Below are 12602 nucleotides of genomic sequence, written 5' to 3' on the forward strand. Positions count from 1 at the left end.
AGACATAAAGAGTATAAAGAATTGATGATACTCCCTGTGGGTTCTGACAGAAAGGAAAGATAGCAAGCGAAGGTGTATGTGTGTTATCCCACAGCTTTGTGATTTCTTCTCAAGTACCTGTCTGATGGTAACCTTGAAAAGAAGCCTCTTTTGTCTCCTTTGAGCCACTACGATCGTGTTAAAAGTAGAGGGTGCTCTGCTCTGTATCCCAACATCTCTCCTCTCGTTCTCTCTCATCCTGGATCTCTGATGCTAATCCTGTACCGTTGAAGGGTCTGAGATGCAGCCGGTCTAATTAAACTAAGAATCTAAAGTGTTAAGTGCCTCGCTTTCTTGACATACTCCACATTTTCCCATATGCAAATCATGGGCTGTGGATTCCACCCATGTTTTATTAGACCCTTAAAAAGTTAGCTACACTTTAGAGAGAAGATGGTCCGATAGGAGAGAGAAGAGGACGGACCAACCAACCAAAAAACAGCCTATGCGGAATGGAGGATAGTTATAAAAACTTGTAATTAGGTATTTTTTGAGGGTGGGTTTCGAAGTTCAAAGTGGTATTCACAAGGGCCTGCTGCTTTTTAATGAGTCCAGGATGGGAAAGTAAAAGGAATTTGGGAAGAAGATATTTTGAGTTGCCATGCTGGGCTCGAAGTTATGTCAATACTGTATGGCATGAGCCACTGGGGGTTAATTATGAGTCAACATCCATTTCCGTCTGGGAAATTACAGAGTCTGAATCCCAAATGGCATCCTACTCCCTAGATAGTGCACTACTTTTGACCAAGGTCCATATGCACTATGTATGGAATACAGTGTTATTTGGCATGTAAACGTTCACTTCAGCAAGGGAAATTACACCTCTGCCAAAATTTGCCACATCACAGGTGCTTTTAGAATGATGGGGATGTTTTCAGGAAGGCTAGCAGTCCCGTTTCAGTGCTTCAATAGGTGAGCGCCAACACTGAACGTTTTTCATTGTGTGTTGTACCAGAGCAGATCATTTGGAGGAAATTGGCAGCAGATGTTATAAATACTCTGTTGTAATAAATGCCCTTTGTAATATCACTTTGAACATGTCTAAATTGTCTTCCAGAACTGCTATTACTGTACTACCATTCAGAGTGAATAAAGTGAGTAATGCTAGGAAAATTGGGAATAGACTCGTCAACTTTGCAGACAATCTGTATCTTTGGTATGTTCTAAACTCAGCGGACATGTTATTGGTGTTGGGTCAGGGTGTGTTTCCTTACCTGGCTGACTCTGGCAGGGGTGAGGATCATGTCCAGAACTCCTGACCAGCCTGCCACCACCCCTGTAGGCACCGCGTAGGCCAATGCTATCATCAGGAACCGGAAGTTACTGGAGGGAAAGAGAGAGAAACAAAGGCTTTTTAGCAGCAAGTCCTACAGTATCCCTACCTAGCAAACTTCCTTCTCTCTGGTTGACAGTGTCTGGAGACCTGCCACCAATTCAATGTTGCTATGTAACACAAATCAGTGGCATGTAGCTAGCTGAGATTCAATGTTGCTATGTAACACAAATCAGTGGCATGTAGCTAGCTGAGATTCAATGATTATGAGAGACAACAAGTTCAATAATTAATTATTTAATAATATCCAATAGGCCTACATAAGCTGGTAAATGAATGAATGGAATTCTGAGTGTTTACAGTTTCCATGGTGAATTATTAGTTTCTCGTTGATACTTGGGCTAGCTGGCACAGGAGAGATCGCATTTGTAAAATGATACATTGTTGCACAGGTCGTAGAGGCAGACTGGTAGGTTTATAACCGCCAACTGTTGCAAACCAAATAGCAGCATGGAAAAATATTGTGTAGACAATCTTTTTCAGAGGGAGATGAATACGTCATGGTATTTTATGGAAGTTGTTGTCCCTCAAATCAACCAATTAGCATCCAGGATGCAAACAACTCGTTTTATAATGACTCTACATACATGGGACATTAGTCTCAAGGTGCAAGGCTAGTGATGGCTGTTCAAGTCAAACTAACACTCCTTCAGCTTCTGAGGAGTGAATGCTCTCATTATGATGCATTTTAATGACTCAGTGTGTTTATACGTTTTGAGCCTGGGGAAACTGTTCAGAGTTCAGCTATGCATCTTTGTGACACCATCTTTAGACAGCCAGATAAAGGCAACTTGGATGAGAAAAGTTCCTTAACATTTCCTTTTGACGACAAATGCAACTGTAAGACATAAAGAGTATAAAGAATTGATGATACTCCCTGTGGGTTCTGACAGAAAGGAAAGATAGCGAAGCGAAGGTGTATGTGTGTTATCCCACAGCTTTGTGATTTCTTCTCAAGTACCTGTCTGATGGTAACCTTGAAAAGAAGCCTCTTTTGTCTCCTTTGAGCCACTACGATCGTGTTAAAAGTAGAGGGTGCTCTGCTCTGTATCCCAACATCTCTCCTCTCGTTCTCTCTCATCCTGGATCTCTGATGCTAATCCTGTACCGTTGAAGGGTCTGAGATGCAGCCGGTCTAATTAAACTAAGAATCTAAAGTGTTAAGTGCCTCGCTTTCTTGACATACTCCACATTTTCCCATATGCAAATCATGGGCTGTGGATTCCACCCATGTTTTATTAGACCCTTAAAAAGTTAGCTACACTTAGAGAAGAAGATGGTCCGATAGGAGAGAGAAGAGGACGGACCAACCAACCAAACAAGCCTATGCGGAATGGAGGATAGTTATAAAAACTTGTAATTAGGTATTTTTTGAGGGTGGGTTTTGAAGTTCAAAGTGGTATTCACAAGGGCCTGCTGCTTTTTAATGAGTCCAGGATGGGAAAGTAAAAAGGAATTTGTGAAGAAGATATTTTGAGTTGCCATGCTGGGCTCGAAGTTATGTCAATACTGTATGGCATGAGCCACTGGGGGTTAATTATGAGTCAACATCCATTTCCGTCTGGGAAATTACAGAGTCTGAATCCCAAATGGCATCCTACTCCCTAGATAGTGCACTACTTTTGACCAAGGTCCATAGTGCACTATGTATAGAATACAGTGTTATTTGGCATGTAAACGTTCACTTCAGCAAGGGAAATTACACCTCTGCCAAAATTTGCCACATCACAGGTGCTTTTAGAATGATGGGGATGTTTTCAGGAAGGCTAGCAGTCCCGTTTCAGTGCTTCAATAGGTGAGCGCCAACACTGAACGTTTTTCATTGTGTGTTGTACCAGAGCAGATCATTTGGAGGAAATTGGCAGCAGATGTTATAAATACTCTGTTGTAATAAATGCCCTTTGTAATGATCACTTTGAACATGTCTAAATTGTCTTCCAGAACTGCTATTACTGTACTACCATTCAGAGTGAATAAAGTGAGTAATGCTAGGATAATTGGGAATAGACTCGTCAACTTTGCAGACAATCTGTATCTTTGGTATGTTCTAAACTCAGCGGACATGTTATTGGTGTTGGGTCAGGTGTGTGTTCCTTACCTGGCTGACTCTGGCAGGGGTGAGGATCATGTCCAGAACTCCTGACCAGCCTGCCACCACCCCTGTAGGCACCGCGTAGGCCAATGCTATCATCAGGAACCGGAAGTTACTGGAGGGAAAGAGAGAGAAACAAAGTCTTTTTAGTCCTACAGTATCCCTATCTAGCAAATTTCCTTCTCTCTGGTTGACAGTGTCTGGAGACCTGCCACCAGACAGCCTCCTGCTTTCCTATTCTGTCAGCTCACACCACACAGCATCTCTTATTGTCAGGGAGGATCGATCCCACCTCAGTGTAGTGACAGAGAGATAAACACCTGGAACCAGGAAGAGCTGCCTGGCAGGCTGGCAGGGCTAGGCCGGAGGTGACACCATGATGAGGTTTGAATACAGGGGAGAACAACAGCTATGAAATGAGATTGAGATGAAGAACCAAGATCATTTGATGAGGTGACACCAACCACACACAGACGCACTAAACTGATGAATCAGCCGAGGCTCAAAACAATAGGATTAACTGATCTACTTAATCGTGTATTTATTCATATTAATGGGTTTGGCAATAGTAGCATGTCCACAAACAAAGTCATTTCACATGACAGACTATTTATTTCCCACATCTGAGATGATGATCCGAGACAATGACTCCCTCTGATTGTTCTGTGAATCAAAAGATCCCTGGAAGGAAGGTCATTCCAAAGTCAAAAACTATTTAGCTCCATCTAATGCCCCATCTAACGTCCCATCTAATGCCCCATCTAACGTCCCATCTAATGCCCCATCTAACGTCCCATCTAATGCCCCATCTAACGTCCCATCTAATGCCCCATCTAACGTCCCATCTAATGCCCCATCTAACGTCCCCCACAGGCATACTTTCCCAGACCAGATAGTGGCATTATCGCTTTTGCTTTCAAGTAGATTAAGCCAATCCCATTTAAATCAATTCCCCAACCCTGATTCCTCTCTGTGGGTCTACAAACGACACATTTACCACCTGCTGTAAACAGTTTGTTGATGATGAGAACGTTCTAGGTTTATGCTCTGCCATTGAGACATTATACGGGTGTATCGGGTAGAACCAAGGCATCGTTCAAACAAGGGAACTAAGTGAGATACCTACAATATGGAACAGAAGCTCATTTTGTGTGGTCTCTGGCCAAGTAACAGTCTGAGATGAGAGACCAGGGGTAAATCTAATAGAAATTGTTGGAGTTGGTCATATCAATGTTGACTTTGGCCAGGTCTGTCAGTCTTTGTAAACACTGACAAACCACTAAGAGGTGGGTTATTCTCAAGCATGAATTTTACAAAATGCTAATCACGATCATGACCACGATGCTGGTTGTTTGTCCATCAAAGCAGGCCATGGTTAGTAGCCAGGAACAATGTCACACCTGGGGAGTGTGCAAGTGTACACTTCGGGTACTGCTTTGGGAGAATACGAAGTATCATATGACAGACCCTGGGTGGGTGCTCCATGAATCTGTATCTCTATGGAGGTTCTCTTCAAGGAGAATAAAACTGCAACATTGCTGTCTAAAGTGCCAGAGGAATACATTGATGTCGTATAGTGCTATGCAGCAACTTGGGACAAGTTTCCTCCTCAACTTAGCTTGAAACAAAACAATAGACTTTCAAGTCTAAGTCTATGTAGCTGTGAACTAGATTTTCCTCAGAGTTGCTTTTCATCCCCCCTCCCTCCCTGAGGATGAGGAACGCCTTAAGCATTCGCCAGATGTCCCTCCGAGATACATACAGGACGCATCCGGCATATCAATGGATGTCATGAACAAATGCATGAGTAAACGCCAGCCGTCCATCCTGAACAGAAGCTAGGAAAACAAACAGTCCTGAGAGAGAGATGAAAGAGAGAGATGACGATGAAAGAGAGAAAGAGAAGAGAGAAGAGAGTAGAGTGACGAGAGGAGAGAGAGATTTCCCTTTCTATCTCGGCTGCTGCCACTGTCAGACCGGACGGCTGGAGATTGAATACGTTCCTGTTTAGAGAGGGGTGAAGTGATGGGTCCTCCAAAATTAAATGCAGCCACATGGCAAGAGACAGGGTTTGGGCGGAGGCGGCAGTGATGAGAAACAAGGTGTTACTGGATGATTGTAATTGGCAGAGAGTGATTGGAGGGTGCCAACAGACAAGTGTTAGCAACTAGTTGAGACGGAGGTAGGGGGGGGAGGGGAGTAGGGCTTCCTCTGTTAGGGAGGGTCTTCTCTCGTGTTTTCACACCACACACACACCTCACAACCACCACACACACACACACACACACACACACACACAGGCCTGATGATTGGCGAGACACTCGTATAAATGCTAATAAAGCATGATGGGCTGGCACCACTCTTAACTCTCTCAGCTGATTACCTCAGTCTGTGCTGAGATGAAACTGGGATAAACAAACTCTGAGGAGACAGACAGACAGGAAAGCAGACTAGGGGATGTACTGTATGTATCAACAGTAGGAGTGCTGAGGATCAGGTCACCCCTGRCCATTCATAACAATCAATGAGGCAAAACTGATCCTGGATCGGCACTTCTACTCCTATCCACTGTAAGAGAGTGTACCCCAGTACCCTGTCCTGTGGTACTTGGCCTTGGAAGAGTCTAGACGAGAGAGAGAGAGTGTTATAGACTCATAAAAGTGACTTGCCCTCTCTCTCCAGCTATCAGCTGCTACTGTATTATTAACCTTGCTGTGATGGCGGCCGGCGGGAAATCAATATCCTTGCACCTTTTTCCGGCCCACAGCTTATTTAGATTACTGTATAGTAAGGMTTTGTCCCAAATGGCACCCTATTCTCTATGTAGTGCACTATAGCCCATAGGGCTCTGGTCAAAAGTGGTGTATAAAAGTCCCTATATAGGGAATAGGGTGCTATTTGGGACTCAGCCTAAGTAAGCACAGCACAGGGCAATGCGGCCGAGGGTGAAATATTCCGGGGAGCCACGAAGCCAGCAGCATCATCAGCTAAGTGCCATTTGTCCTTGGCAGGTCTTGGCTGGAGTTCAATGCATCAGAATAAGCAGGATAGAACCTTCCTAGGCAAAATGACTCATACAACTCACTCAGACAGCCGTGCCAGTTCCTTTCCATAGCTTTCAAATCCTCTATATTTATGACATCAACCAACTTCAATTCTGTCTGTTTGTATTTAAATTAAAAAACAAATCTACTCCCTGTTTCTTTTCAAATTGCTACTCACATTTAATACTCAGGTCCACCACTACTCCACTAGAACTGACACCGATCTCCACACCTCTTTTTCCATAAAAGACTAGGCCAATTTTCCATCTCCTACAGAGTCTGTCCTTTAACGCCAACGCTTTACCACTCTATCTGTTATATACAGCTGTTTCCCAGAGTTACACCGACTAGCGCGGGCTAGGTCCAATTGAGCTGTAGTCCTAAGCCACCAACTTTACTGCTCCATTACCCTCCTCACCACCTTTCCATCGTTTGTGAGAGATAATATTGAACCATAGTTCCATATGATCTGCATGTGCTTTGACTCGTCGGATTACCCCATCTGGTTCAGGTCTGATGCTAGCAGCGCTCTACATAATTCAAAACACAGCGCCTAACGATGCCGCCACCATGTTTAAAATCACACTGAAGGACGGGGTGTCCCAAAAATCGAGCATAACCCCAATTCCATCTTATACACTGCACTACTTTTGACCAGTTAGGTCCTAAAGTTAAACAAAACCACATACTAACACATCTTTTAGGCGCACACCGTGGCTCCGAAAAGAGTATGCACATGCCCTCGCTTTCGCCTTGTTCTTGAAATATGCAGTACTTTTGGTTTTATTTTTAAGGTGTTATTATTACACCACCATTATGTACCAGTTTTAGAATATCACCACCCATAAGGCCTCCCCACGAGGCTATTATTTCTATATGTTCTCAATTTCAGTACAGCCAGTCAGGGTGATACACAAAGGAACTACACTTGAAACCATATACCAACAAGCATTAATGTATAACCTACATAATAGCAGTTCTCCTACCCAGGTAAACTATGACACTCTCCACGAACGGATCCGAGTGTTTTGCCTCCAATCCCATTTACATGGATCTCGATCCCAGCCGGCGACCTCTGTGCGTACGCCACCGATAAAACGAGTAACGCGCAACGAACCGCAAACGCTTACAGGACATGCGGTTCTCAGTGAGTCACGGCTATCCCCGAGAGACGGCACATCGCGCTCCACTCCACTAGCATACTACGCCGCCAATGTCCAGTCTCATGACGATTTAAGTGTTGATGAAAATACCGGAGCTACAACGAGGTCCACGCATTTCCAGAGAGACATCAGGATTTTTACACAACAGCTCTGCTTCACGGCAATACTGTGACTAACTCACGCAGTTAACTCAGCCACGGAGTTCAAGCGACTTGCAGCAGACTGGTTCTTCCTGACATCAGCCACGCCGACAGAAACAAACATCTTTCTAGCTGAAGCACATACAGACGCCGGAGATGGGATCATGCCTTTGACATTAACAGAGACATGGGGACGATTTTGTTGATCATCATTTAACAACACACAGGCAAACTCAAAAGCTTCCATTCCTGTTCACGCCAGATCTAGAACTACCTCAGAATCCATATGAATCGAGCTAACTTTCTTACAGCCACGCTAATTACTCTACCTTAATGGAACATACTCTTCATCAAATCAGAGAGCTTAATAACACCGTAGATATATCTCCCACCTTACCAAAGCCACCACAATCGCATGGGCCCTGAACGAACTCTAGTATCTGACTCCTCTCACTGTCAAAACTACTCGGGAACATACACACACCACACCCTGTAGGACTTGCCATTCCTTCGTTAGCTGGCACGAGATCATTTTAAACAAAGCAGCCCTATACATTAGAAACAAATACTCCCTAATTCTGGCAGCACAATCTACTTGATACGCGCTTACCAGGGGCTGGAAAAACCCTTAGATCATCATTATCGTACAAACACCAATCATACTAATTTTCCCGCGACAGCAGTATTAGGCCTTGCCCCCGCCCTTTCGGAAAAAGTCTGACCACGCACTCCATTTTTGTTGGATTCCAGCCTACAAACGACTAAATCTAAACTGCTACACACCCCCCGCGCTCAATGTACCTGTTCAACGCATGGGTGATAACAACCACGCGTACCATCAATCCTGTGAATCCCGCTTTCGTAAGAGCTGCTTCGATCACCGAGAATTGGAAATATTGTTCCGTATTGCGTCCAACCAACAATGATTGCACGAATATGCTGATTTATTCGAGCTAGAGCGCGAAGCTTCATTAGGAAGTGACTGAGCGTATTGACGATGTCAGTACAACCACACAGTACAACGATTAAAAGCATCCCAAACCCAACCAGAAAACCGTGGCTATTGACCAGGCAGCATTCGCGTTGAACTGACATACCAAACCACAAGCGCGAAAACCAACGGTTACAGCCTTATTTAAACTCCCAGTACAGCGGCAATAACACCACTACGTGACCGGAAGCAATGACCGAATTACAAACGTGTATGACACTAATCCTCCATCTCCGCCAATGCACAACTCCAAATACAAGCGCTATAGTTTACCCTACAGAAGTTACAGAGACAAAATCTGTCATAGTCGCACAACCAACTACAATTCACACAGCTCAGACCAACAAAGAGGTTAACATGTGACGCACCAGTAGCGTCTACAAGCTCCAATGCACGGTATTATAAACACAAAATGGAAAACCCAAAGCTCCGTAGTACCGGGCGCATGACCCAGCAAACGTTCTATCGCTATCCCCAAGACGCAGGCTAAACAACTTTTCTATTCAGTCCAAAAATCACGCTCTAGAGACAATACAGTGCCACTGTGACACGGCCCCCTACCAAAATACCTGCGCTGGCTCTCCTTCACTGCAAAGCCGAGGGTGTACGAGTTAAAACATTTAAACGTAGTTAACCCTCTCAAGGCTGCAGGCCCGACGGCATTCCCAGCCGCGTCCTCAGAGCATGCGCAGACCAGCTTGGTCTGTGTGTTTACGGACCAATCAATCAATCCTTAGTCCCAGTCTGCTGTTCCCCAACATGCTTCAAGAGGCCAGCATTGTTCTGTTCCCAAAAAGCTAAGTAAACTGGCTAGAACGTACTACCGCCCGTAGCACTCACTTCCGTCATTCATGGAGTGCTTTGAGTAGACGAGTCAAGGACCATATCATCCTCCACCTAACCTACGACACCCTAGACCCACTCCCTAATTTGACTTGTACCGATCCCAATAGGTCTCACAGACGGCAGCATCGCAACCACACTGCACACTGCCCTAACCATCATGGACAAGAGGAATACCCATGTGAGAATGCGTTTTATCGATTACAGCTCAGCATTAACACCATAGTACCCTCCAAACGCGTTCATCAAGCCGAGACCGGGTCTTCGACCCCCCTGTTCAATGGTTCCTGGACTTCCTGACGGGCCGCCCCCAGGGGTGAGGTAAGGTAACAACATCTCCACTCCCCGCTGTATCCTCAACAACTGGGGGCCCCACAAGGTGTTCATGAAGCCCTCTCCTGTACTCCCTGTCTCACCCGACTGCGTTGGCCATGCACGCCGCCAATCTCAATCATCAAGTTTGCGGATGACACTACATGGTAGGCGTTGGATGACCAACAACGACGAGAGCCTACGGGAGGCAGGTGAGGGCCCGGTTATTATGGTTCAGAAAATAACCTCACACTCAACGTCAACAAAACAAAGGAGATGATTGTGGACTTCAGAAAACAGCAGAGGGAGCCCCCCCTATCCACATCGACGGGGTCAGTAGTGGAGAAGGTGGAAAGTTTTAAGGTTCCTTCGGTGTACCACATCAGGACAAACGAAGTTGGTGCCACCCACACAGACAGCCTCGTTGTGAGGAAGGCGCAAGGTCCGGAGGACAAGCCGCCTCTGTCAACCTCAGGGGCTGAAGAAATTCGGGCATTGACACCATAAGCACTCACAAATTCATACAGATGCACGAATCGAGAGTCATTCTGTCGGCTGTGATCAGCCGCCTGGTACAGCAACTGCTCCGCCCAACAACCGTTAAGGCTCTCAGAGAAGAGGTAAGTGAGGTCGCAGAACGCATCACGGGGGCAAATACCTGCCCTCCCAGGTACTACCTACACCACCCGGATTTCACAGGAAGGCCAAAACGATCATCAAGGACAAACAACACCCCAAGGCCACTGCCTGTTTCACCCCGCTATCATCCAGAAGCAAGAGGCAGTACAGGTGCATCAAGGCAGGGAGCCGCGAGAGAAATCTAAAAACAGCTTCTATCTCAAGGCCATCAGACTGTAAACAGCCACACTAACATTTAGCTGGCCGCGTGCCAACATATCGACTCTAACTCCAGCCACTTAAAAATGGCAATTGATGGATTAATTATGTGAAAACTGTACCACTAGCACTTAAACATTGCCACTTTATATATAATGTTTACCATACCTACGATTACCATTCTCAGAGTGTATATTACTGTACTCTATATATCTGACTGCATCTTGCCATCTTTATGTAATACATGTAACGCACTAGCCACTTCTAAACTATGTGCCACTTTTTGTTTACTACCCTACAGTACTCATCTCATATGTAGAAGGATATACGCGTTACTCGTATACCAACGTCTTGCATCTTGCCATGTCGTATCTGTACCACCACTATTCATATATCTTTATTAATATTCTTCATCCCTTACAACTGTGTGTGTGTATAAGGAGTAGGTGTGTGAATTATTAGGTGTAGATTACTTGTGGTTCATTACTGCGGCGATTGTCGAACTAGAAGCACAGCAGCATTTCGCTACACTCGCATGTAACATCTGCTAATCATGTGATATGTGACTAATATAAATTGATTTGATTTGATTTTTGATTTGAATAGGGAATACGGTGCCGTTTGGGCAGGTTGAGTTTGTCATTGTAATTTTGGGTTTTACGCACCAGCAAAGCTTTCTGGGAGCGCGATGGTTCGCTTGATTTTGTGCAAGAATCTTTCCCCCGAGGCATGAACTGAACCGATTCTGCTAGATTGTGCCGCTGAAAATCAAAAGTTGTGAAATGCTGTAGAATTCGATGAAAACCAAAATACTTTGTCTTTAATTCTAGGTTTTAGCAGTTGTGTTTGGTTTTGGTTTCAAATCTGATTTTATGACTGTGGCTGTGCAGCAGGGACCACTCTACAGAGCTGCCTCCGAGTACATGAGTCTTGACAACCTTTCGTTCATTTGGGACGACTAGCCCAGCTCTCCACACAGTGTTAGGAAAAGCAGGTGATCAGTACGTACTACAAACTGCTACTTAATAACGGAACCTTATACTTGTATCCTTAGGCTAGCAGCATTAGTCATCTGCTAATGTGAATCCCCACCTAACATAATACTATATTACAAATTATCTATAACGATCCTCACTACTACACTAAGAATATACAACAAACCGACATAAATTGCAGGGTTTGAAGGGTTTAAAGAGGCAAACTAAAAGGGTAGGTGGAGACCACCCATCTACAGACAATGGAGAACGCCTAAGAAAACCTACGAGGATCGCATGTAGCACCTCCCTTAATATTCAAATCACCATTGTAACAACAACAGAAAACCATACAAAAAAAATATAGTTAAGAGCCAACCAACCATAATACGAATTAATGAATAAGCGATGTAAAGAATCAGTAATTAATAGACAAGCTTCAAGTGATAGCCAGTGCATAGGCAGTTGGCTAGATCTTGGTGGATTGCCGGGAAAAACTTGTTCCAAAAACGATCTGTATGAAGGATGGATTCCTTCGTGATAGGAGGACATGAGCACTATCTCGCATAGGAGATGGAACTCCTGTAGGAGATGGACCTCTGTAGGGCAATGGACCTTTGTAGGAGAACTGCGCCTCTGTCAGAGGAGAGACCATGCGTGTAGGGATGACCCTCCTGCTAGGATGAATGAGCAACCAGCCTCTGTTAAGGCCAGATGGAGACGATACCTCTGTCACGGCAGAACTGGATCACTCGTGAGGGAGATGCTCTGTAGTGAGATGACCCGTGTTGTGAGGACATCTGTAGGAGATTGGAACTCTGGAGGAGATGGACG

The 12602-nt window shown here is 44.9% G+C and overlaps 1 protein-coding gene across 1 annotated transcript in view; it reads right to left on the reverse strand.

Annotated features, from left to right (window-relative positions):
- Window positions 1-12602, reverse strand: part of LOC111977202 (solute carrier family 49 member 4-like) — a 78427-nt gene that overhangs the window by 29815 nt on the left and 36010 nt on the right. The window contains exon 5 of the mRNA XM_024006564.2: window positions 3471-3579. Within this exon, the coding sequence (XP_023862332.1) occupies window positions 3471-3579 (109 nt within the window). The remainder of the gene's footprint in view (window positions 1-3470; window positions 3580-12602) is intronic.

The sequence above is a fragment of the Salvelinus sp. IW2-2015 genome, linkage group LG2 (genome assembly GCF_002910315.2).
Source record: "Salvelinus sp. IW2-2015 linkage group LG2, ASM291031v2, whole genome shotgun sequence".
In the NCBI taxonomy this organism is placed as follows: domain Eukaryota; kingdom Metazoa; phylum Chordata; class Actinopteri; order Salmoniformes; family Salmonidae; genus Salvelinus; species Salvelinus sp. IW2-2015.